At 42.0% G+C, this 23,313-nt stretch overlaps 3 protein-coding genes across 3 annotated transcripts in view; 2 read left to right on the forward strand and 1 right to left on the reverse strand.

The window, feature by feature from the left end:
- On the reverse strand, positions 1 to 3,010 carry c13h9orf85 (chromosome 13 C9orf85 homolog). Its single transcript, XM_054611615.1, has 4 exons — positions 2,862 to 3,010; positions 2,361 to 2,467; positions 1,641 to 1,754; positions 1 to 548 (listed from the first exon to the last, which is right to left on the reverse strand). Exons 1-4 carry the CDS (start codon positions 2,961 to 2,963, stop codon positions 305 to 307), a joined length of 567 nt encoding a protein of 188 aa, XP_054467590.1. The 5' UTR covers positions 2,964 to 3,010; the 3' UTR covers positions 1 to 304.
- A 1,283-nt stretch (positions 3,011 to 4,293) lies between these two features.
- Positions 4,294 to 19,373, forward strand: abhd17b (abhydrolase domain containing 17B, depalmitoylase). Its single transcript, XM_054611614.1, has 4 exons — positions 4,294 to 4,384; positions 6,613 to 7,089; positions 16,220 to 16,399; positions 16,805 to 19,373. The coding sequence occupies exons 2-4, from the start codon at positions 6,623 to 6,625 to the stop codon at positions 17,022 to 17,024; spliced, it is 867 nt and encodes a 288-aa protein (XP_054467589.1). The 5' UTR covers positions 4,294 to 4,384; positions 6,613 to 6,622; the 3' UTR covers positions 17,025 to 19,373.
- Positions 19,374 to 21,337: 1,964 nt separating this feature from the next.
- Positions 21,338 to 23,313, forward strand: part of cemip2 (cell migration inducing hyaluronidase 2) — a 30,487-nt gene continuing 28,511 nt past the window's right edge. The window contains exon 1 of the mRNA XM_054611616.1: positions 21,338 to 21,398. The gene's annotated coding sequence lies outside the window, so the exon portion shown is untranslated. The remainder of the gene's footprint in view (positions 21,399 to 23,313) is intronic.

Consider the following 23,313-nt stretch of genomic DNA (forward strand, 5'->3'; position numbering starts at 1 on the left):
TTTAAAATGAATGTGCACACTGTACAGGTTTTTATTACAGTACATTAAAATGTATTTATCCAGCTGGCATTGTTTGTGAATTGGTTTAAGAATGTACAGTTTATAATACAGCTGTTCTGTCCACTCAATCTCCCCAGTGTTACATTAGCTCATACTCCAGGTGCAACATAAAATCATTTTTGTTAATTCGCAGTACTTCATTTGAATATGGTCAAGTCTCAAACATCATGCCGTTAATTTGATTAGAAATCTTGTTTTATATAAATGTAAAAAAAAAAAAAAAACAAGAACCCTCTCACTGTTTTTATTCTTTAAAGGTGACTCGGGATGCATCTGGGAGCACATCAGACTTGTTCTGTCTCTTCTTTGGTTCTGAGTCACTATTGAAATCTTCCCCCTTATCATCATCATCATCATCATCTCTTAGGTCACTTAAGTCATCATCATCACTGTCCAAATCATCCAAGTCCTTCTTCCCTCTTCCACATCCTTTCTTTTTCTTTTCATCATCCTCTTCTTCCTCATCCTTGTCTTCTTGTGAGTTTACTCTACACAGTGAGAGAAAAACAAAATGAGGCAGTGTCAATGGGTTTCATGTTAAAATGTCAATCTTGAAGATTTTCATTCAAATAAATGTCTGTCAAGCCACAATATATATCCGAATGAGGTAACAATATGGTGATTGACCCAATGGCCCTCTGATGAAGTTTTGCAATATTTATACATTTGAAGTACTATTAAATGGTTGTCTGTGGCGACATTCTCTGCCGCCACAGGCTGCAGTTGTTCCTCCTTTCTATTCACACAGAAACCGAATCTAGGCACACAATTCTGTAAACTCCAAGCTCATGCACCAAGAAAAAGACTCCAGACTGCTAAACAATGACATAGTTTTCACGCACATAGAAATTCTAAATCAACCAGGATTGAAACTTAAAGGAGACATATTACACTTATTTCCATGTTCACACTTGTATTCTGGGTTTTTACCAGAACCTGTTTACATGCTTTACTGTTCAAAAAGCTCTTTATTTTCTCATACTGTCTGTCTGAATATAATTGTATTCACCTACTGTCTTTTTAGCAAATTACAACGTATTTTTATTGCTAGGCAGGGGCTTGGGTCCATGTTTACTTCCTGTCAACTGATTTCTAACCGGCAATAAACTGAAATGTTTAAAAAGGCACAATTTCTGAACATTGGCTTTTTATATTTTGCCATGGATTTAGCACTTTCAATACTTTTAGTGTATTTATATAGAACTTAAAGAATGTTAAATAACATATTGTCAAAGGGGCATTGAATGGAGATGTAAAGACTGAAGCTATAATGCTGTCAATGAGTTGTCAAGTATTTTCTAAGAGTCGGTCGTGATGTGTCCCATTATCCACAAGATGGCAGACTTGCAGTAGAATTTACTGAGTGATATGATTAATATTACTAAGATTTACTTCTTAAAACCTCCAGATAAAAGACCACGTGTACCAAATACTTTAAGTCTTCATCTTTTTTATATACAGTATAAAAAAAGTGATAGATTTCTATAACAGAAAGCAGAAAAGTTGTTAATTTACACGAGGTCAGAGCTCAAATAGACTTCATAGTCATCAATCCTCTGTATGAATGAATTTGCACTCACGGAATAACGATATCCTCTTTCTTCCCACACTTGCAGCAGATCTCTAGCTGAAGAGAACAGGGCTTGCAAATGATGTGATACGCATCCTTCACTGTCCTTTGAGAACACTTGACACTGAGAGAAAAATACATGCATGCACAAATGTCATCAATTTTCACATTTGAACCAACTACAACTGTCATTAAAACATGAATAACAAATCGAAAACACTTTACTGCAAATGTACAACAGTGTGAAACATGCAAAGATCGTGTGAGTTTGTTCATGCAAGTACAAAATAACTGGACATAAGCAGGAGGAAATATGGAGTTTTCCTGAGAGCCAGCAACACCAAAACAAAATGCCCTGCATTCATCTTGCCACCTGGTCTGCTACAGGCATGTATGTGGCAGTAAAATCAATCCAATCAATCTTATTTATATTTCTAGTGTAATGAAAAAAAAACTTTGTCATAGTTATATAATTATATCAAATGGGGAAGAGAAGCAAATCATAGCTGTCGTGAGAATGTAATGATCAAGTGTTTAGTTGATAAATGAATCCACTGATTAACTGTTCAGTAAAATCCATTGTGTTTCTCTTGCGTTGTCAATAACTCTCTCATGGCTTCAGTAACAATGACTGGCTTGTGTTCTGGATGAGATCAGCTGAGATGTGTGCAGTCAGGAGCAGCTGTTCAGATACTGTTCTCTCATGAGATGGATGTTAAAGCCTACTCACCATTTCTTAGGCTGTGTCAGAGTCTTGTATTTGTTGTACTGCACTTTCCACTCAAGAACACCTTTACAATGCTGACAGAGCCCATCGTGGATCTTTGATTTTGCCTTCTACAATTGTGATCACATAAGCAGACATGTTGGAAATGTTATAATAATAATAATAATAATAATAATAATAATAATAATAATAACAACAAGGCTTTGACAAAGCAGTAGATGTCCATTACTTGATCAACTCAAACATTTTGAATTTACTTTCACACACAATTTGAATTTGAAAACTTGAATTTCCCCCATGGGGATCAATAAAGGAATATAATAATAATTTCTAAACAATGCTACTACAATATCGTTTCATATAGCCTTTACACAAGAGCCCACGGTTACCTCAACAACAAACAGTGTACCAGTCATCCATGTGTTTACTTGAGCTCAGTCTCTAGCTAACCACACACATATATTATATATTATATGACTCTATATATACATCAGGTCCACACACCTTCACCTGTACGGTGGCTCCATACTTGTCGTTTTTGAAGGCATAGTTGTTTTGATGCTTCTGGCCCCGCGACCGGGACACGTTACCTTTCTGAGAACTCATTTTATCCCTGTTTCAGTTACACATGTTATGTTGGTGTAAACCCGGAACCATTCCGGAGAGAGCACTAACCCGGAAGCAGTACTGGCGCGTCACGATACGTCACTGGGGTCAAAACTCAATGCCGCCACTTTATTCTCAAAAAGTGTTAAAAAAAAAAAATCAAAACATAAATATGATTGTTTGAATACAGAACTGGTTGAAATGTACAAATACGCAAATTAAAAATAGTTATAGGAGGCAAATGACGTCATCTGATCAATCGGTTGCTGATTGGCCTGTGCGTCGCTATAGTAACGTCCGGTTGGTTCTAGAACACGTCAATCAAACATGACGCCACCACTCTGCGGCGTCGGTAGGGACCGCCCACAAATAGCCACGTGCCGTACCATTGGTGGACTGCTTTCACCAGTCTCGTTGCTTATTGGTCCACGGAACTGTCAATCACAATCCCCTTCCTTTATGACAAGCTAGGATAACAAGCGAGTGATTCTCACAACGAAACGAAAGCGGGGATGTTTGGGAGGCAAGCGACGCTACCGAGAAGACTTAGGAATAATAGTATTAATGATAATCATTATAGCACTTTAATGAACTTACCCATGTCGCTGTTGAGCTTATACTTTAACGGTTTAAACTGAATACACGTCGTTATCATTCAGGACCTTATGTCGAGAAAACCGAGCGGAGGACAAAAAGAAAGAAAGAAAGGACGTTTCTGTCTGGACCGGAGGACTGACTACTAGTCACTGCTAGTCACTGCTAGTCACTACTAGTCACTGCTAGTCACTACTAGTCACTGCTAGTAACTACTAGTCACTACTAGTCACTGCTAGTCACTGCTAGTCACTACTAGTCACTGCTAGTCACTACTAGTCACTGCTAGTCACTACTAGTCACTGCTAGTCACTACTAGTCACTGCTAGTCACTACTAGTCACTGCTAGTCACTACTAGTCACTGCTAGTCACTACTAGTCACTACTAGTCAGTCACTACTAGTCACTAGTCACTGCTAGTCACTACTAGTCACTGCTAGTCACTACTAGTCACTACTAGTCACTGCTAGTCACTACTAGTCACTGCTAGTCACTGCTAGTCACTGCTAGTCACTACTAGTCACTGCTAGTCACTACTAGTCACTGCTAGTCACTACTAGTCACTGCTAGTCACTACTAGTCACTGCTAGTCACTGCTAGTCACTACTAGTCACTGCTAGTCACTACTAGTCACTGCTAGTCACTAGTCACTACTGCTAGTCACTACTAGTAACTGCTAGTCACAGAGGTCACTGCTAGTCACTACTAGTCACTACTACAGTGACTACTAGTCACTGCCACCACACAGGACCCGGAGCAGAGGATCATCTGGCCGAGGAGAAGATCATTCAGTGACCTGGACACAGAAAGACGAACCATCCGTCCAGGTAATGGTTGTGATCAGGATCCATGCTCAGTGTTGCCACACGAGCCGTCACATTGGGCAACAATAGTGTCCAAATGAATGAAACCGTCACAATCCAGCTTTTATCTTTGTAAGCTCTTTTACAGTGCATCTCTGCGGGGCTGCATGCTGTCTCTGTGGACATTGTGACTGTTTATGGGCTGATATACAGTATATACAGTAGATACAGTATATACAGTAGATACATTATTGAGCAGATTGACTTCACTGTGTATGTAATGTCACAGCATCCTGCAGAAGGAGAAGTGGCTGCAAAACAAGTATTCACCCGGAAATCTCCCTCTCTGGTACAGGTACTAGTTTATAGAAGGGCACACAGGTAATGAAGTGTGATTGGAAACACCTGTATGTGATGAAGATGAGCCAAGAGATGTGTTGTTTTTGTAGGTTTATAACACGTGTGTTTGGAAGGTCCAGTAGTTAGGTTTGATAAGATAAAATAAGATAAATCTTTATGTACAGGATTACCCAAAGAGCAGTGGTTCTCAAATGGGGGTACGTGAGATGTTTTAAAAATATATTTAAAATTAGCATCCATTCAGAAATCCTTTAAAAATTGTTATTTAATAAATATTCAATAAAATATAAGTGTAAGTTCATAAACTGAATTTAATGCAACAATGCAATCGTCAGTGTTGACAGTTTAATAAATCAGACACTGATGGCAGAGCGCTTAGTATTACATCTTTATTTCAACCAACAAATGCTTTGCTGGTTAGGAGGTACATCACTGAAAAAAGGTTGAGAACCACTGGCAGAGAGGATAGTGCAAACAAGAGACATAGTAAAAAAAAAAAAAAAAAAAAAAAAGATCAAAATAAGTATTATAAATAAGAAATGAGCAATAAAAAAACAGTAAAGAATCCACAGTAACTGAAATATTTTATATACAGACAGAAACTATAAAAACTATTGTATTGCACAGTGTATTAGTGTTGTGTGGTCTACTGGGAGCAGAGCTGGTTGTGTAACCTGTGTCAAAACTATAAAATGAACACCATTACAAAGTAATCCAGCACAAGGTCGTTGCAAAAAATAATATTCAGGAGAATGATCCAATTTTCAAGGCTCCGAAAAAAATTCTTCCAGAGTAAAGTATGGACAAACCGAAAAATGCAAAAAGAACATTGTTTGAAATCTGTCAAAAGCAATTAAGGCATTTGTTTGGAAGAAGAGTACTGGTGAGGCATGAGGGATGTGCTTTACCATTCATATCTTTACAGGAGTAAGTCATTGCATTAAACATAATGCTGTGGGCATGCTGTTCTTCAGCAGACACACAAAGGTGCCACAAAAAAAAGAAATAAGCAACATGCTGGTGTATCCTGGCAAAAAAAAAAAAAAAAAAAGAAAAGCTTCTGCAGACTATTTCAATGACTGCACATTTTCATAGAGTTGAGGATGGTATTGCAAAGATGTAATAGCAGGGTGTCATGTCTTACTTCAAACACGTTCATTGGAAATACAATCCACAACACATTGTCATAACTTGACAGTGATGTATTTTGGCCTATTTAGAAGGGCATGAGTGGTTATATGGAGTCAAATGACTTACTTGTACGAGGCATTTGCTGGAGGACATTTTGTCAGGGTGGCCAGCTTCAATGTCACCAAAATGAGCTGTGCTGAAGTGTGTAGTGCTGCCTGGCCACTACAATTCAAGAGCACCTGGGATATCTAAAAGGTAGCCTTGGGTGGGGGTCCAGGTGCAGGGTATAAAAACAAGAAAGCTTTTTGAGTCAATACTGTCTGAGTGGTTGTGGAGCCCCGAAGCTGACGGAGAACAAACACTCAATCAGGGTCAGATATCTTTTCTTATAATGCTGGCTGGAGACAGCTATGCATTCTGGAGAAGTGAATTGAAACCCGCCTGGCTTTAGCCCCCAGTCCCGGAAACCCCCCTGCTTTTCAACTTAACAAAGACAAGTATTTATATTCTTTGGAGAGAACATCATTCAGGAGTTCTGTGGAAAAATGGCTCTTGTGGTGATGTCCTTGTGATCAATCTGCAGGGGATGCAGACTCAAATTAGTGTTTCAGTTGTTTGAAAGAACCCAGCTGCTGTTGTTTTGTGTGATCATATCCATTTTCTCTCTTATTCTTAGTTCCTCAAAAGCAATTCTTTACATTTGATCTACTGATAAAATGTATCTGTTTCAAATTGAACCATTCTTTTTCTCCCTTTCGCAGCGTTTTGAGCATGAACCACTTATCCCTCAGCGAGCTATGTTGCCTGTTCTGCTGTCCGCCGTGCCCCAGCAAGATTGCCTCCAAACTGGCCTTCCTGCCTCCAGAGCCCACCTACAGCCTCATGTCCGATGACAGTGGCAGCCGTTGGACCCTGCACCTCTCCGAGCGCGCCGACTGGCAGTACTCGTCCCGCGAGAAGGACGCCATCGAGTGTTTCATGACTCGCACAACAAGAGGGAACCGCATTGCCTGTATGTTTGTCCGCTGCTCACCCAGCGCTCAGTATACTCTATTATTCTCCCACGGAAACGCAGTGGACTTGGGCCAGATGAGCAGCTTCTACATTGGCCTGGGTTCACGGATCAACTGCAACGTCTTCTCCTACGACTACTCAGGTTACGGGGCGAGTTCTGGGAAACCCTCAGAGAAGAACCTGTACGCTGATGTAGATGCCGCCTGGCAGGCACTCCGGTCACGGTAAGGAGAGATGATGGAAGGAAGTGGACCTGTACACAGATGTTGGGACATCCTGTAGAAAAAGGACGCAGTGTTGCACTAGTACTTATGACTGCATTGATGATAGGGTAATTGAAAAGCATGCAGACCCCGAACTTGATTTTATCACAAGGCTGCAAAATAGAACTTAATTGCCCATGCAGCTCAAACACTTAGTGACCGGTGAGTTAAGCCCCGTGAACTTTAGGGGCCCGCAAATGGTTCAACACCTGAAATGCATTGAATTATTTTAACATGCATGCAGATAATGGTGTCACAACCCCAAACTCAAGGGGAAAGGGAAGTGACACAACACACTGTAGTGAAACAAAGAAATTGAAAAAAACATTGCCATTCAGTGCATGACAATAGTAGGAAAGCGTCCTATTAATAGAAACTTTGGTCATGTCATTCTCGTTTGACAGCTTTTTATTGGTAGAGAGAGAAAAACTACAATGCCAGAAAAACTACAATGCCAGTCTTTCCTGGTTTTCTTATGCTGTGAATGTGAACAGCTATGGATGAGCGTGAGGAGTAAGGAAATGGGGACTACTGATGTAAAAGGCGAGGTTAAGTGAAGACTTGAGCAGGAATAGAAAGAGTTGAGGACATGACGAGTTGGCAACAGGACTTTGGTGGAGATGACAGGAATGGTTTAGGAGGGACGACGTGATGTTTTTCTTGGCGGTAATAAGGAGCGTGTTTTCTGTGATTATGCTGGCCAGCCATATGTAGGTGTGAGTGGGTGCTCTGCTGCATCTTTTTGCTCTGCAGGCTATGAATAGACTGGTATTTATTGGTCAATATTTGACTGATTTATTTCAGCTGATAAAACTTTCCATGCTGCTACTAGATGGTATCTGCATTTGTAATGATAGTGGAATCTCAAACTAAATCTCTTTTGGTTTTGACTGTTGATGGGACAAAGTAAGCTATTTCAAGATGATACCTTGGCTTTTGGGATTTTCTTTTATATTCAATTAATGGATTTTATCGAGGAACTAAACAGTTGACAGATTAATTGATATTGAAAATAACTTAGTTTTGTGTTTGTGTGTCTGGGGTGTGTGTGAAAATAATGTATCCCTCATATTTGTGCCTTTTTTGTTTACGTGGATGGGGCAGGAAAAAGTTCATTCCGTAGCCAATGATGTTTCTGTATACTTCCTGCTGGAAGACAAACAAATGACTAACAGAGGAGATGGGGAACTTTGGATCAGAAAAACTAAAGGCAGGAAGAGAAAAACTAGGCTTCTAGTGTGGAGTGCCACTCCTGTGTCAATGCTTACGTGGGTGTGTGTTCTCTCTGTGGTTTATGAAGATCTTGGCACTGGAGATATTTTAAAGTGCTGATGTATAACTGGTAGGGCCACTGGCAACAACATGTTACTGTTTCTTAGTTACCAACCTTTGCTGTGAATCTCTTTTACATTTGACCCAATCTCCCATTTTGTAGAGTTTACAAAGTGGCCTTCTGTAAATAAGGACATTCACATAAGGAACCTGACAAGTTAAACAGGAAACTCTTGACCATTAAGGTTGTGCATACAGGAAACCGGCCACTGCTGTGAAGAAGAACCCACTTTTCTGGTGGCCAGCCAGATACTCTGTGTCGACATATGTGTGTGTGTGTGTGGGAACAAATGCATTATTTTACTTTAAAGTATATATTTCTGTTACTTGTGTTTTAAATTAAGCACACTTCCTTTCAATGAAGTTCTCTTTAACTGTTAAACCAAAGCTTTAGTTACAATGTCCAATGTGATAGACACGAAAAGTGATGAAGAAACCCATTCTTTCTTTTTTCTTTCTAGTCACAGCACCACACTACCTGAAAGAGAAAGAAGCACTTAAGGCCGCTGTTTGGTTCTGCTTTTAAATGTTGTTTGTTTTCCGTCTTATTTATTATTTTGTTTTTACACCAAGCGATCGTATCTAAATCCATTTGCACAACCTAATTGGTCCGGCCCAAATAAACCTTGTAAGTTGAGCTAGCTATTTCCCTTCTAGTGATACTGGTTGTAATGGCTGTTTCTGTATGTGATGTTAATCAGCTGTTTTTAAAAAGGGTAGAGCAGGTATTGACCAACATCAATCTCAAACAATGTATCGCTTTGTCTTTGTAGGTGAATCAGGGAAGAAAACACTTTCGAGATCAGCTTAGATGCTTTCTGGAACAAGGAAATAACTTGATATTCAAGAAGCCTCAACTTGCGTGCAACCTGTATAGAAGTCTCAAAAGCCAAAGTGCAAATCTGAGTGGCAGCTTGTCAAGATATTTCCTTAAGGGATGTCCCTTCTACTCGTTTCACAGTAAGAGCGTAAAACAAACATGTCTGCCTGAAATTTGTTTGCATGGAAAGCGGCATCTTCATCTTATACAAATACAAAAGATAAGTACAAGGCTAGACGTTAGAATATATATACTTTTTTTTTTAATTTTTATTTTTTTTATAAAGAAATTTATATATTTATGAATACAACAAAATAGACACTTGGAAGGAATTCGAATGACTGACTGTCAAAGGGTTAAAAAAGGACAGCAACTGTATGTGATGTGATATGGCTACTTTAATGGTACACTGGGCCCTTTGACATGATGGGGTACAAATTACAAGAGGGATCTTCCCAAAAACAAAACATAATTGAAGTATTGTGTAAAATGTAATCAATAATTTAGGCAGTGTATATATTATTAGATTAGAATCTTCAAAGCTTGGTGTTAATAAGACCCCTAGTATCATGTATTATGCTCTGCTGTCTGTGTCTGATGGTTTGAGGGCTGTGCCAGACTTATAATAGTCTTTCTGTGATAGTACAACCCATCCTTTTGACCCTGCAAAGCACACATCTACTAGATGGTGTTTATCCCATCAAAAGGCCTCTCTGCATGGCCTCACATTAGACTGCTTCCTACATCACTCGTGCACTTCTCTCACGTTAGATCAGACACGCAGCCTGAAGATAGAGAGCGGCGCTCATGTCTCTTTCACTTTCTCTGATTATTTGGCATTTTTTGAACCCACGAGGTTCAGACTTGTTGTGCTTCTGTTTTGGCTTTCCGTGTCATCCAATCGTTTTCTCCTCGCATGAAAACAAACCCTCCTCCTGTGCTCTTTTGTTCAGCCACGTCAGAAGAGGCACTCCCTTCACCTGAGCAGGGAGGGGATCGAATGATTCAGCAATGTCAACACACTCACACTGCCTCCATTATTGTACAAGCGATTTCACATGCTAATAGAATAATGATTCAGGTGTACTATTTGCTGCAGTTGAAAGAAACTAGAAGAAATCTCTCTCTCTCTCTCTCTCGCTCTCTCTCTCTTAGAACGGCACTGTATCATTTTCTTTTCCCTCTTGAGATTGAAGGCGGGCCAGCAGTCAATCCTACTAGTCTAATATTGAGTGGTAGCCTAGCAACCCAGGTCCAATGAGCTTTCAGACCGAGTTCTTCCCACACTATGTCCACTAAAAACAAACCGCAAAAACTCACTTTCTACTCGATCATCACACTGATCCAAATCAAAGCTCCATCCATCTTCTTAGACGATCAATAGTCGGGAGAAATTCTCGCAAATATGGACACAGAAAGGCTACCCATCATGTCTTTGGTACGCATTGTTTACTTGAAATATCAGAGGCGGTTAGGTTCACGGGGCCACAGACGAACAAACCATACTGTGTCTGTTAATCCAGTTGGGTGGAGTGCATTCGCTCACCTGACTGTCCTTAGCGCAAATCAACAGGAACGGAGCTTAGTGGTGGTACTTGCTGATTATGTATTTATTGTCCTGACATCTTAGTATGGTACAGATTTAAAAAAAAAAATTATTTGGCAAAAAAATTCCTATTTATTTTCAAGACGAATCTAATTAAGCGAGTATACATTAGAAGGACATGAGAAAATACATGCAAAGCGTAATAACGCATAATTGCAACTAGGGTTGTAATTCCGGTATCGCTGTATGACGGTTTATCATGGTTTTTGAATGATAAGTTACATTACATTACATTACAGTCATTTAGCAGACGCTTTTATCCAAAGCGACTTACAGGAAGTGTATTCAACATAGGTATTCAAGAGAACTACTAGTCACTAGAAGTCATAAGTGCATCTCCTTTCTTAAACAAGCATCTAAAAGCATAAACCAGAGCAAAAGTATAGTGCAGAGGCAAATTACTACGAAAACAATAATTGCAACAGACTAATACGAATATAATAAGTGCTACAAACTACTACGAATAGGATAAGTGCAGTAAACAAATACGAATTCAATAAGTGCAGCGAACTGATACAAATACAGTAAGTGCAACAACTAATACGAATGCAATAAGTGCTACGAGGAAGGCTCAGGGTAGTACTTCTTGAAGAGGTGAGTTTTCAGTCTGCGCCTAAAGATGGGCAGTGACTCTGCTGTCCTGACGTCAGTGGGGAGTTCATTCCACCACTGAGGGGCCAGGACAGAAAAAAGCTGTGACCTCAGGGACCTCTGAGCGACGGGGCAACCAGTCGCCCCGAGGCAGCAGAGCGAAGTGGTCGGGCGGGGGTGTAGGGCTTGACCAAGGCCTGGAGATAGGAAGGAGCTGTTCCTTTCGCTGCCCTGTAGGCTAGCACCAGAGTCTTAAACTGGATGCGAGCTCTTACAGGGAGCCAGTGTAGAGAACGGAGAAGGGAAGTTGTGTGAGAGAACTTGGGGCGATTGAACACCAGACGTGCTGCAGCTTTCTGGACAAGCTCCAGAGGTCTGATGGCCGACGCCGGGGCTCCAGTAGTGAGTTGCACTAGTCCAGGCGGGAGATGACCAGAGCCTGGATGAGCACCTGCGCCGTCTCATCAGTGAGGAAGGGGCGAATCCTCCTGATGTTGTAGAGGAGGAATCTGCAGGAGCGTGTGACCGATGCAATGTTTGCTGAGAACGACAGTTGGTCGTCCAGGGTCACACCCAGATTCCTCACAGTCCGAGTTGGCGTCACCACGGCATCATCAATGGTGATGGACAGGTCTCGGTGCGGGCAGCCCTTCCCCGGGAGGAACAGTAGCTCGGTTTTGTCCAGGTTGAGCTTCAGGTGGTGTGTCGCCATCCACTTCGAGATGTCAGCCAAGCACGCAGCAATGCGTGCCTCCACTTGGGTGTCACCGGGAGGAAATGACAAGACCAGCTGGGTGTCATCGGCATAACAATGGTAAGAGAAGTCATGCGAGCGAATAACAGAACCCAGAGATGTTGTGTAGAGCGAGAAGAGAAGGGGGCCCAGAACTGAGCCTTGTGGGACCCCCGTAGTCAGCATGCGTGGTTCCGACACAGCCCCCTCCATGTCACCTGGTAGGATCGGCCTGTCAGGTAGGATGCAAACAGGGAGAGTGCAGAGCCTGAGACGCCCATCCCCTCGAGGGTGGAGAGGAGGATCTGGTGGTTCACCGTGTCAAACGCCGCTGACAGGTCCAGGAGAATCAGGACAGAGGAGAGAGAGTTCGCTCTCGCAGCATGAAGCGACTCTGTCACCGCAAGGAGGGCCGTCTCTGACGAGTGACCCACCTTGAACCCGGACTGGTGGGGGTCCAAGAGGTTGTTCTGGTGGAGGTAGGAAGACAGTTGTTTAGAGACAGCGCGTTCAAGTGTTTTGGATAGAAAGGGTAGAAGAGAAACCGGTCTGAAGTTCTTGACATCAGAGGGGTCAAGTGATGGTTTCTTCAGAAGGGGGGTGACTCTGGCAGTCTTGAAAGCTGAGGGAAAGCATCCCGAGACGAGAGATGTGTTGATGAGGTGGGTGAGGAAAGGAAGGAGTTCAAGTTATCATGCTGTGTACATTTGCTTATCTCCAGTATAAAACATACTGACTTTGTGAGTGTGTGTGTATGTGTGTGAGTAAAAGCTAAAGACAGGAGCAGTCGGGCTGAGCTGATGCTCATCTACAGTATATGTTAATAGTTTATTTATTGTAAACTAACTGCTTATAAAACATATTATAGTTCCATGCTATTTTATCAGGTTTCTAATTATGTTATTAGAATTCTCATTCCTTTAAAGGTAATTTGTAACTAATAATAATAAATTGTAATATGTTCTGAGACTGTGACAATCTCATTCCATAACTACCGTTATTTCAACGCTTCAATGAAGGATCCCCCTGCTGTAGTGCAGATGGTCCACTAATCTGTTAAAAATGGTGGCACATATGTTCAGGATATACTGAAATAGCTATTCGTCATAGTGACTGCTATGGGATGAGAATACTTTTGGTCTTCAGGGAGAAAGAGGTGGGCAGCCAGGAGGGATTGGGAGACATAATAAGGGATTGCAGGAGGATGTGATGCATTATAGATTGGATTTCTGTCAGGAGACTAAATTGATGAAGGTTTGGGGGAGGGGCGTAACCCTGCAATGGCCTGTTGAAGTCTATTCAAGCTGAAATGCAATCGAGTAAATTGCAGGCTTGTGTTGGCCGGTCCGAGGGTTTACATCTTGTGTGGAACTGGGTTGGTCAAAGCCAGTCATAGTGGCGTTTTAACACGAGTGCAGCTGCAGATCTGCACTGCCGTGGTCCTCTTTACCCAATGTGTGAGCAGAAGCCACAGCTGTCTGTGGAAAAGTGCCAAGATAACAGGATGGGTTAGAGATTCAGAGTGACCTTGTTGTAAGCAGAAGGTCACAGGTTTAAGCGTTGCATTATTCATTGTCCTCGAGCAGAACACCCCGACCTCCACAACCTTTTAAGTGTAAAGAGGTCAAGTTAGGTTTGGGGGGAAGCCTTGCTGCATTGTACTATGTCCCTTCACCTGATGACTAAGCTGTCAAATGGTTTCACCTCACCCTCTCTGTATTGAAATTGTATAATCTTTATGTTGTAGGGACATCTGTGTGGTAACTGTTTATCTGTGTAAGGATTGGCCAGGCTTCAGTGGCCTGATATGGCAAAGAACAAATGGAGATAAGCACAGGTACTATGTGATAAAGGTCTAAGGCTGAAAAGACGTTAGTAACGGTAAACAAATAACAAGACTGTGACACAAAACGCTGAATCGTTAACTCTTAGTGAACATGCCACACCTAGGTATCGCTGTGCACTCTTCAGAATTGCAGCGGAATTATTAGGTTTAATTAAAACGGCCTCATGCAGAACTTCTTATGATCGATTTCTGCCTTTGAACAGTTCTGACAAAGTGAAGAAAGCAACTAAAGCAACCCCTTTGTACCAATCAGATTACACGGCATCTTCTGTAACTTTTCTAGTTTCCTTTTTTAACGATACAATGAGGTCACTGCTCTTGCGGTGGAAGATTGGGTTTGATGTTACCGAAAGAGTTTTGCCCTCAAGCTCTGTTATTACCTACCTTACATACTGTGTGTTACTACAGCTGCCTAGCAACATAAAACTTGCCAAAAAGGGTCCATTATAACTTTTTCCTTTTCCATCATTGTTATTTTTCTCCAATTAACACTAAACCAGGTAAAAGTGGGAATCTAACTTGAAAGCTCGTCATCGAGAATGAAGGTCATTGTCGGGCGTCCTGCAAACATTTTCTGAATGTTGCTTTCACTGACGACACGTTTTTGAATTAAGATGGTTATGATCAAAAATGTAAAACCCTCAGGCTTCTTAGGTGCTGAGTAATGGCTTTCCACAAATTGGACTGGACCATTGGATTATCATTAAGAATGATTAAGCTTTTTTGTTTTGATCACAAACCATTAACATTGCAGTTAATGTGGTCGATTATAAAGGTATTCTGGCATTTACTTGCAAAAGGTAAAAACAAAGTTCTTTTTGGCAGATTTTATAGGAGCTGTAAGCCCCAAATTAGACACGGCATCAGAAAGTGCACTGTCATTTTCTACAGTTGGAAACATTCTTGAACTATCCCTCACCTCCCTGAACAAGCCACATTATGTTGAATAATTAAGATAAGCTTTCAGGCCGCGAATTGTGTTTTATCATCGTCAGTCAACCTTGAGAGTTAATGGGGCTGTTTACGCCACAGCACTCGACAGTCTTTCCCATGCCGTGCCAGTATTTTCACCCCTATTTATAATTGGTGAAGGCCAGCTGACACAATGGTAAACTGCTCATACACCCCTGCTAATGACTGTGTGTGTCTATGGTCTGTCTCGTGTGCCTGCACTTTAGTCTAGTGCCCCTTCGCTGCACTGCTGCAGATTGTTCCTTTGCGATGGTTGTGTTAGACCCTCGTCGTGCTCTCCTAATTATAATAATCCATCACAGCAGTGTAGAGCCGTGTCAGACTTTGGTGTTCGTGTTTGTTCATCACTGTGTATTGTAGGACTGCAGAGGCTCAGGCTGTACCGTTAAGCCTGTAATGTTAGTGCACCTAATTGTAATAATAGAGTAGAGCAGTGATTTTGTGGGGCTGGTTGTGGCTGTGTACTATGCACTATCCAGTAGTTCAGACAGGGATGCAGTGTTCTTAGACCAGGTTGTCAGCTGACTGGTTGCTTGCTAGAGTGGGTCACGTTCTCTATAATCAGCTGTGGAATGTCTTCCCCTCGGTTTTTTCTCCCTCCTTTACCCTCAATACAGTATCAGTATCTTTTTTTGCTGCCTTCCTGCTTGTTTTGCTCTTATTCCCTCTCCTTCCCTCTGAATCACAAGACTTCAGCTGCTTTGAAAAGCAGCTGACAGCCACTGAACCGTGGCTGTTTGCCATCGTTGTGCCCACATTTTACGATGCCGTATAATCACTGAGTCACTGTGGCGTGACGTTTCAGCCTATAATAGAGCATGAGTAAGAGTTAGGCCCAGTAAGCACACAGGTGTGTGTTTGCATGGAACAGCATGTGGGGGAAATGAGTGAACGATGTTAGAGTTAATGGCAGTGTGAGTGTATTTACTTTTATTTTCATTTTACTGTGAGAAGCACTTAAAGAAAATCAACTTTAACCAACTGGTGGATTCCACAATACAACATTGGCATTTTGTATTATGCCAGACAAGCTGCTTTTGATCATTTACTAAAGGCCTAACTGGACGTCTGCCAGGGTGTGGAAAAGCACACAAGATTTACCCACATATGTCTGGCTGCTAGAAGAGTAAATATCCTGTTCCTGATCAGCGAGTATTGTGATGTTAAGATATTACGTGTCCTTTTCTGCAGGTATGGCATCCGTCCAGAGAACGTGATCGTGTACGGCCAGAGCATCGGCACCGTGCCGTCTGTGGACCTGGCTTCTCGCTATGAGAGCGCTGCAGTCATCCTCCACTCCCCGCTCACCTCTGGCATGAGAGTGGCCTTCCCCGACACCAAGAAGACCTACTGCTTTGACGCCTTTCCAAAGTGAGTGCACTGTGCGGGACAGATGGCTCCTGTGAAAAGCCGGGCTATATCTGTATCACAGGCATCCTCCCTCTGCCGCTATTAAAATAACAAAAACAAACACGTATTCAAAACCACTCTTGCAAACATTGACTTATGCATTTAGATGTGTTAAATCAATACAGGGTGTGTTTTTCTTCTTAATGAACCACAGTGCTTACAATATTTTCAATAGTTCCCTCTGGTGGCCAGTTGGCGAACTACATCTGCTTCTTTTCCCACTTTGGGTTTTGGTTTTTTTTTTAAATTGTATTTACAATTACAGTAACTAAACCCAGGTCTCACTTTCCCTGTCTGCTTGATGCTCGTATTTTTTAATCCTGACGTCTCATCCTAACTCACTCTTCTCGTTTTCTTGCTCCAAAGCATCGACAAGATTTCCAAGGTGACGTCACCGGTGCTGGTGATCCACGGTACGGAGGACGAGGTCATTGACTTCTCCCACGGCCTGGCGCTGTACGAACGCTGTCAGCGCCCCGTGGAGCCGCTCTGGGTGGAGGGGGCGGGACACAACGACGTAGAGCTCTACGGACAGTACCTGGAGAGACTCAAACAGTTCGTTGCACATGAGCTGGTCAACTTGTAGAGAAGCTGGAAAAAAGGGTGGAGAGGGAAGAAGAGAAGACAGCAACGGCTCTCAAGAGGGGTTGGATGATGGAGAAGGGGTACAACTTATCCTTTTTTTTTTGTGAAGTGATGCAGGTAAAAGTGGTGTTTGTCTGTGTAGTCCTGAAGTGTTGGCAGTCTCCTCTCAGCTCCAGTCAGTACCGTCAACTCCACATGCTGCAGCTGTGAACTTACAAGTAACCATCATTTTGTTTTTGCGTTAGGATTTTATTTTTTATTATGTTGAAAATTGCACATTGTGAAAGTGCTGTATGAAAGAAGTAGACATGTGCACAGACAACATACCATGTGTGTATAGGTGCAGCATATAAGAGAGAGAGAGAGAGAGAGAGAGAGTGTGTGTGTGTGTCACATTTTTGCTGCCTTTGGAGAAGGACGTGGTCCACTGTTCTTAACGGAGACGTTCTTCAGGCTTTCAAGGTCCTGGAAGAACAGCTCTGCTACAAACTGGACTGGATCAGAAGTGGACCAGACTCTCTAATCCAACTGAACTCCATCTGACTTTGAGGTCAGGTTCGGTCCTGCACTCTGCAGTCACCATTCATTTCTTCTTTTTTTTTTTTTTTTTTTTTTTTTTTTTTTTTTTTTTTGATTACTGTTTATTATATTTTTTATATTATACATGGTATTTTGCACGTATCAGCTGTCACTGAAGAACTGTACAAGACAAACTGACGTAATCTAGCTGGGCCAGTGTTGCCAAATACTTAGTACAGTATATAGCAGAGAGTCGGACACACACAGAACTTTGTACAAAACACATTTAGAAACGCCTCCAAAGCTCTGTAAGCTGTATTCAGTCTCTACTTCTCCGTTTAGTCTTTAAATGGTACAATCTCATCCTAGCTCATGTAGCCAGTTAGAAGGCTGGGGCTGTTTTTGGTTCACCAATAAAGTGTGGGTAGCTTCCTCACTCTTTCTTTTGAAAATGTTACCTCTGTTTTACTTCAAGGTTTACTCAGAAGTATTGTCTCTGAAAGATAAGTACATACAGACATGAGCTGGATGTTGTCAGAGCAATGCAATGCTGAGCAGTTTATTCCCCCCCCTGGAAAAGACAAAGTATTGGCCTTGATAAAGTAACTTTTATGAAACCCTGTGTTGAGGTTTTTTCTATAAGTTAAATAATGTACCTAGTTATTATAACAGATCTCACTTCAATGTAACTGAACCAGATCTTTCTAGATGTTTTGTTTTTTTCTTTCTATGATAACTATGTCGACTACTGAGACAGCAGCTTACGGCCTGTGCTCTGATCAAGACTTAAACCACTAATGCCAACCAGGACTGAATGGTGAACGTTATTTACACAGCTGGTGTTGACTCCTTTTCAGTTCAGAAAGTTGTTTAAAAAATGAAACTGTTGTTTTCCAAGTTATTGAGAAGCATTGACATCATTTGAGCTTAAAAATGAATAGACAATGGCTTATATCAGCGTAAGTGGCTCAGCATTTAAGCCCTGCATCGTGGACAGAATGGTTTGTTTTTGTCTTAACTTTATCTTTATGTCTGCATGGTTTTTCTGGATCCATTGCTGTCTGTTGATTTGCCCTTTTAATGTCGAGTGAAACGGCTGATTATCTCCATTAAGGCCCTGAAAAGCAGATGTCAAAGTGCTGCCGCATGCCATGAATGGATAGTTTCTGTTGTTTTTGATTTTTTATAACGAACTCAGAATTGCATAATAAATCAAAATGAGTCATTTTCTTATGGGTATCTTTTTGATACCTGTGTTTAGCCTGTGTTCACAAAAGGGGTCAAATACTGGCAAGAGACATTTAACCAATAAGTCAACAGGTGCTACTGTAAACCTTCAGGTCTGATCACTTAGAGGTTGAGAGGAAGTTTGATGTTTGTCAGATTGACCAAAATCCAGATCAGGATTGGTAACTGTGCTTTGTCAGGTGATTGTTTGTTGTTATGAAATCTACTTCTTTTCACAACTCATTTTGTCATATAAACAAGGTTATGCTTTCTATCATTTTCACTTTGTAAATAATATTTGTAATATGTCTTTTTTTTTTTCTTGTTTCTTTCGCAAGCTTTTGTCATCACTCAACTGTCCTTATTCTTACTTCTCTAACTCTTGATATGACAACTGTTAGACCAAGGTGGGCCATCATTTTGGCTCTCAGATGATCTTTGTACTGGTCATTTTGACTAATGTCATCTCTGATTTGATTAGATTAATTTTGTATATCATATTTCAATACGAAAGAAACTTGTATGTAATAACAATATTAATAAAGTAATTCTAACATGAATAGAGAAAATAAAATGGTATTTAAGAAGCAACACAATCTGTGACTGAACTGTTGATTTTTGGGGGAATGTTTCACTTTTCTTAATTTCAGGTCGTTTTTTGTAAAGATGGGTCTCATTCCAGGACAACAAGTCATCCTCTTCTCTTGCATGTGATAAGGAACGTACATTACAGTATAATAATCTCAGGACACGTGATGAAGAGATGCAGAGATGTAATATGGCTGCACCACAACATCTCTTCTACTTTCATAGCAGACTCTGCTGGGAGGAAGGGAGGAGCACTTGATGCTGCTTTAGGTCAAGAGGAAACCATTAGGAGAATAGGGAGGTTATGGGAAAAGGATGTGGCGTAAGTCCTGTGGTGTGACTGCAATGGAAATTAGACATGTAAAAGTTTTGTGAATAATGCTTTATTTCTATGACACAGCAAACTCTTCCTGTATCTGTGTTAGTATCAGTGTCAACTCATTTAGAATTCATCATTTGGAGCATCGAGATAAAAGGTTTCGTTATAGAGCAGTGTGTCTTTGTCACCAGCAGGCGGCAGTGTGGCCTCGGATTTAAGCCCCTCCCCTCACTTCATGCTGCTCAGGGCTCCTTGTGACACATTCAATGACTCCTCGGAAACCCCCACTTTCTTTCATTAAGTCTGAAGATGGTGATATGACCAAATGTCAGATAATATAATAGAAACGCACAGGCCACTTTAAAAGACGTCAATGTTTGATTCATCGTATGAAAACACTAAAAACAGATAGTTGTGCTTCAGTTAAAAAAGTACAAGCCTGCTTGTGTAGGAATATACTTTCTTAGTGTTCATTTCACAGTTGTTTTCCTGTTGAGGGGTCGTGTGATCAGGGGATCAATAATTCACTGTAGCAGAGGTTCATCACTGTCAATCTTTGAATAAAGATGTTGTACCATAACTTGTATGTTCTTTACTATAATACTGTCACAGGGTATTTACAGCAGAAGACTGTATAGTACTGCTGGTGATGTATTCTCAAAGTACAAAGAGATCCCTGCACCAAAGAAAGGAGATGCACTTATGACTTCTGGTGACTAGTAGTTCTCTTGAATACCTATGTTGAACACACTTCCTGTAAGTCGCTTTGGATAAAAGCGTCTGCTAAATGACTGTAATGTAATGTAATGTAATGCACCAAAGTCTCACATTTAGTCATCGTTTCAATCATGCTGCTCTTCCAACACACACATCAACATATGTTACTTATGTGAAATGACCAACAATAAAACATACTAGACATGATTTACTTATATACGATTACTATATCAAGAACAACTATTACTGCTAAAGTTCTTACTTCCGAGGCTTTGGTTTTGAAGACACTAATTGTCTTTATAGTTATTTTTCTGGGAATTTGTGTGTATTAGAAACCTGGAGGGACTTAAACAATGAAAATAGGCTTTCTGTATTGTCACAAATGTAAAATAAAACCATACTAAAAAAATTAAATACCTAAATGAAAATATTATGCTGGGAAATAACATTTAAAGAAAATATAACTGAACAGTTAGTTGAATTTATAATATGTTGTGAAAAATCCAAATAATAGAAAATGTGTCTCTTCAAAGTGTTCTGAGGGTGTAGAAATAAGTTTTTAAGATTTGGACTCATGAACGTGGTATTTTTAAAAAAAAATACCATGAACTAGTACTAGTACACTAGTGCACTAGTACTAGTACACTAGTACTAAGACTGGACAGACTGGTGGGGTCCCACTGCTCACGTAGTGACGTCACTAACCTCCAGCATGTGTTCTGCATACTTTAGAGCTGGCGTGTCCGACAGACTAGAACGCATCATCACTTCCTGGTTCTGTCTCTGTGGGAGGAGGAGGGGGGGGCTGAGGGGGGCTGAACGACGGACGAACAAACGACAACAGAAAGAAAACAACATGTGGAGAAGAAGGATATAAAAGGGACGCGAGAGAGAGAGAGAGAGAGATAAAGTATTCACCATCATCATCATCATCATCATCATCTCCGGTCAGCGGTGTCTGTAAAGGCTCCGGCAGAGAGCGAATGGACGAGAACCTCACCACCGGTACGACACCGACCGATGAACGCTGAACGTTCCACTAACGTTCCACTGTGTCTGTCCTCCACTAACGTTCCACTGTGTCTGTCTGTCCACTAACGTTCCACTGTGTCTGTCTGTCCACTAACGTTCCACTGTGTCTGTCCACTAACGTTCCACTGTGTTTGTCCACCACTAACGTTCCACTGTGTCTGTCCACCACTAACGTTCCACTGTGTCTGTCTGTCCACTAACGTTCCACTGTGTCTGTCCACCACTAACGTTCCACTGTGTCTGTCCACCACTAAACGTTCCACTGTGTCTGTGTCTGTCCACTAACGTTCCACTGTGTCTGTCTGTCCTCCACTAACGTTCCACTGTGTCTGTCCTCCACTAACGTTCCACTGTGTCTGTCCACCACTAACGTTCCACTGTGTCTGTCCACTGTCCACTTCCACTGTGTCTGTCTGTTCCTCCACTAACGTTCCACTGTGTCTGTCCACCACTAACGTTCCACTGTGTCTGTCCACCACTAACGTTCCACTGTGTCTGTCGTTCCACTGTGTCTGTCCACCACTAACGTTCCACTGTGTCTGTCTGTCCTCCACTAACGTTCCACTGTGTCTGTCCACCACTAACGTTCCACTGTGTCTGTCCACCACTAACGTTCCACTGTGTCTGTCTGTCCACTAACGTTCCACTGTGTCTGTCTGTCCTGTGTCCACTAACGTTCCACTGTGTCTGTCCACTAACGTTCCACTGTGTCCACTGTGTCCACTGTCTGTCCACCACTAACGTTCCACTGTGTCTGTCCAACTAACGTTCCACTGTGTCTGTCCTCCACTAACGTTCCACTGTGTCTGTCCACTAACGTTCCACTGTGTCCACTGTGTCTGTCCACCACTCTGTCCACCACTAACGTTCCACTGTGTCTGTCCACTAACGTTCCACTGTGTCTGTCCACCACTAACGTTCCACTGTGTCTGTCTGTCCACCACTAACGTTCCACTGTGTCTGTCCACCACTAACGTTCCACTGTGTCTGTCCACCACTAACGTTCCACTGTGTCTGTCCTCCACTAACGTTCCACTGTGTCTGTCTGTCCACTAACGTTCCACTGTGTCTGTCTGTCCACTACCACTAACGTTCCACTGTGTCTGTCCACTAACGTTCCACTGTGTCTGTCCACTAACGTTCCACTGTGTCTGTCCACCACTAACGTTCCACTGTGTCTGTTCCACTGTGTCTGTCACTAACGTTCCACTGTGTCTGTCCACCACTAACGTTCCACTGTGTCTGTCCACCACTAACGTTCCACTGTGTCTGTCCACTAACGTTCCACTGTGTCTGTCTGTCCACCACTAACGTTCCACTGTGTCTGTCTGTCCACTAACGTTCCACTGTGTCTGTCCACCACTAACGTTCCACTGTGTCTGTCTGTCCACTACTAACGTTCCACTGTCCTGTCCACTAACGTTCCACTGTGTCTCCACCACTAACGTCCACTGTCCACTAACGTTCCACTGTGTCTGTCCACTGTCCACTAACGTTCCACTGTGTCTGTCCACTCGTTCCACTGTGTCTGTCCACCACTAACGTTCCACTAACGTTCCACTGTGTCTGTCCACTAACGTTCCACTGTGTCTGTCCACTAACGTTCCACTGTGTCTGTCCACTGTGTCTGTCCACTAACGTTCCACTGTGTCTGTCCACTGTGTGTCTGTCCACCACTAACGTTCCACTGTGTCTGTCCACTAACGTTCCACTGTGTCTGTCCCACTAACGTTCCACTGTGTCTGTCCACCACTAAGGTTCCACTGTGTCTGTCCACCACTAACGTTCCACTGTGTCTGTCCACCACTAACGTTCCACTGTGTCTGTCCACTAACGTTCCACTGTGTCTGTCTGTCACTAACGTTCCACTGTGTCTGTCCCTAACCAC

Source organism: Anoplopoma fimbria, chromosome 13 (genome assembly GCF_027596085.1).
Source record: "Anoplopoma fimbria isolate UVic2021 breed Golden Eagle Sablefish chromosome 13, Afim_UVic_2022, whole genome shotgun sequence".
NCBI classification, from domain to species: Eukaryota; Metazoa; Chordata; class Actinopteri; order Perciformes; family Anoplopomatidae; genus Anoplopoma; species Anoplopoma fimbria.

What these genes read in the sequence shown, in the direction of transcription:
- abhd17b (XM_054611614.1), top strand. Translation starts at nt 6,623, where the DNA reads ATGAACCACTTATCCCTCAGCGAGCTATGTTGCCTGTTCTGCTGTCCG. An exon ending in TGGCAGGCACTCCGGTCACG is followed by an intron (nt 7,090 to 16,219) that starts GTAAGGAGAGAT and finishes CCTTTTCTGCAG; the next exon opens with GTATGGCATCCGTCCAGAGA. An exon ending in TGCTTTGACGCCTTTCCAAA is followed by an intron (nt 16,400 to 16,804) that starts GTGAGTGCACTG and finishes CTTGCTCCAAAG; the next exon opens with CATCGACAAGATTTCCAAGG.
- c13h9orf85 (XM_054611615.1), bottom strand. Translation starts at nt 2,963, where the DNA reads ATGAGTTCTCAGAAAGGTAACGTGTCCCGGTCGCGGGGCCAGAAGCAT. An exon ending in GAGCCACCGTACAGGTGAAG is followed by an intron (nt 2,468 to 2,861) that starts GTGTGTGGACCT and finishes TCACAATTGTAG; the next exon opens with AAGGCAAAATCAAAGATCCA. An exon ending in CTGACACAGCCTAAGAAATG is followed by an intron (nt 1,755 to 2,360) that starts GTGAGTAGGCTT and finishes TTTTTCTCTCAG; the next exon opens with TGTCAAGTGTTCTCAAAGGA.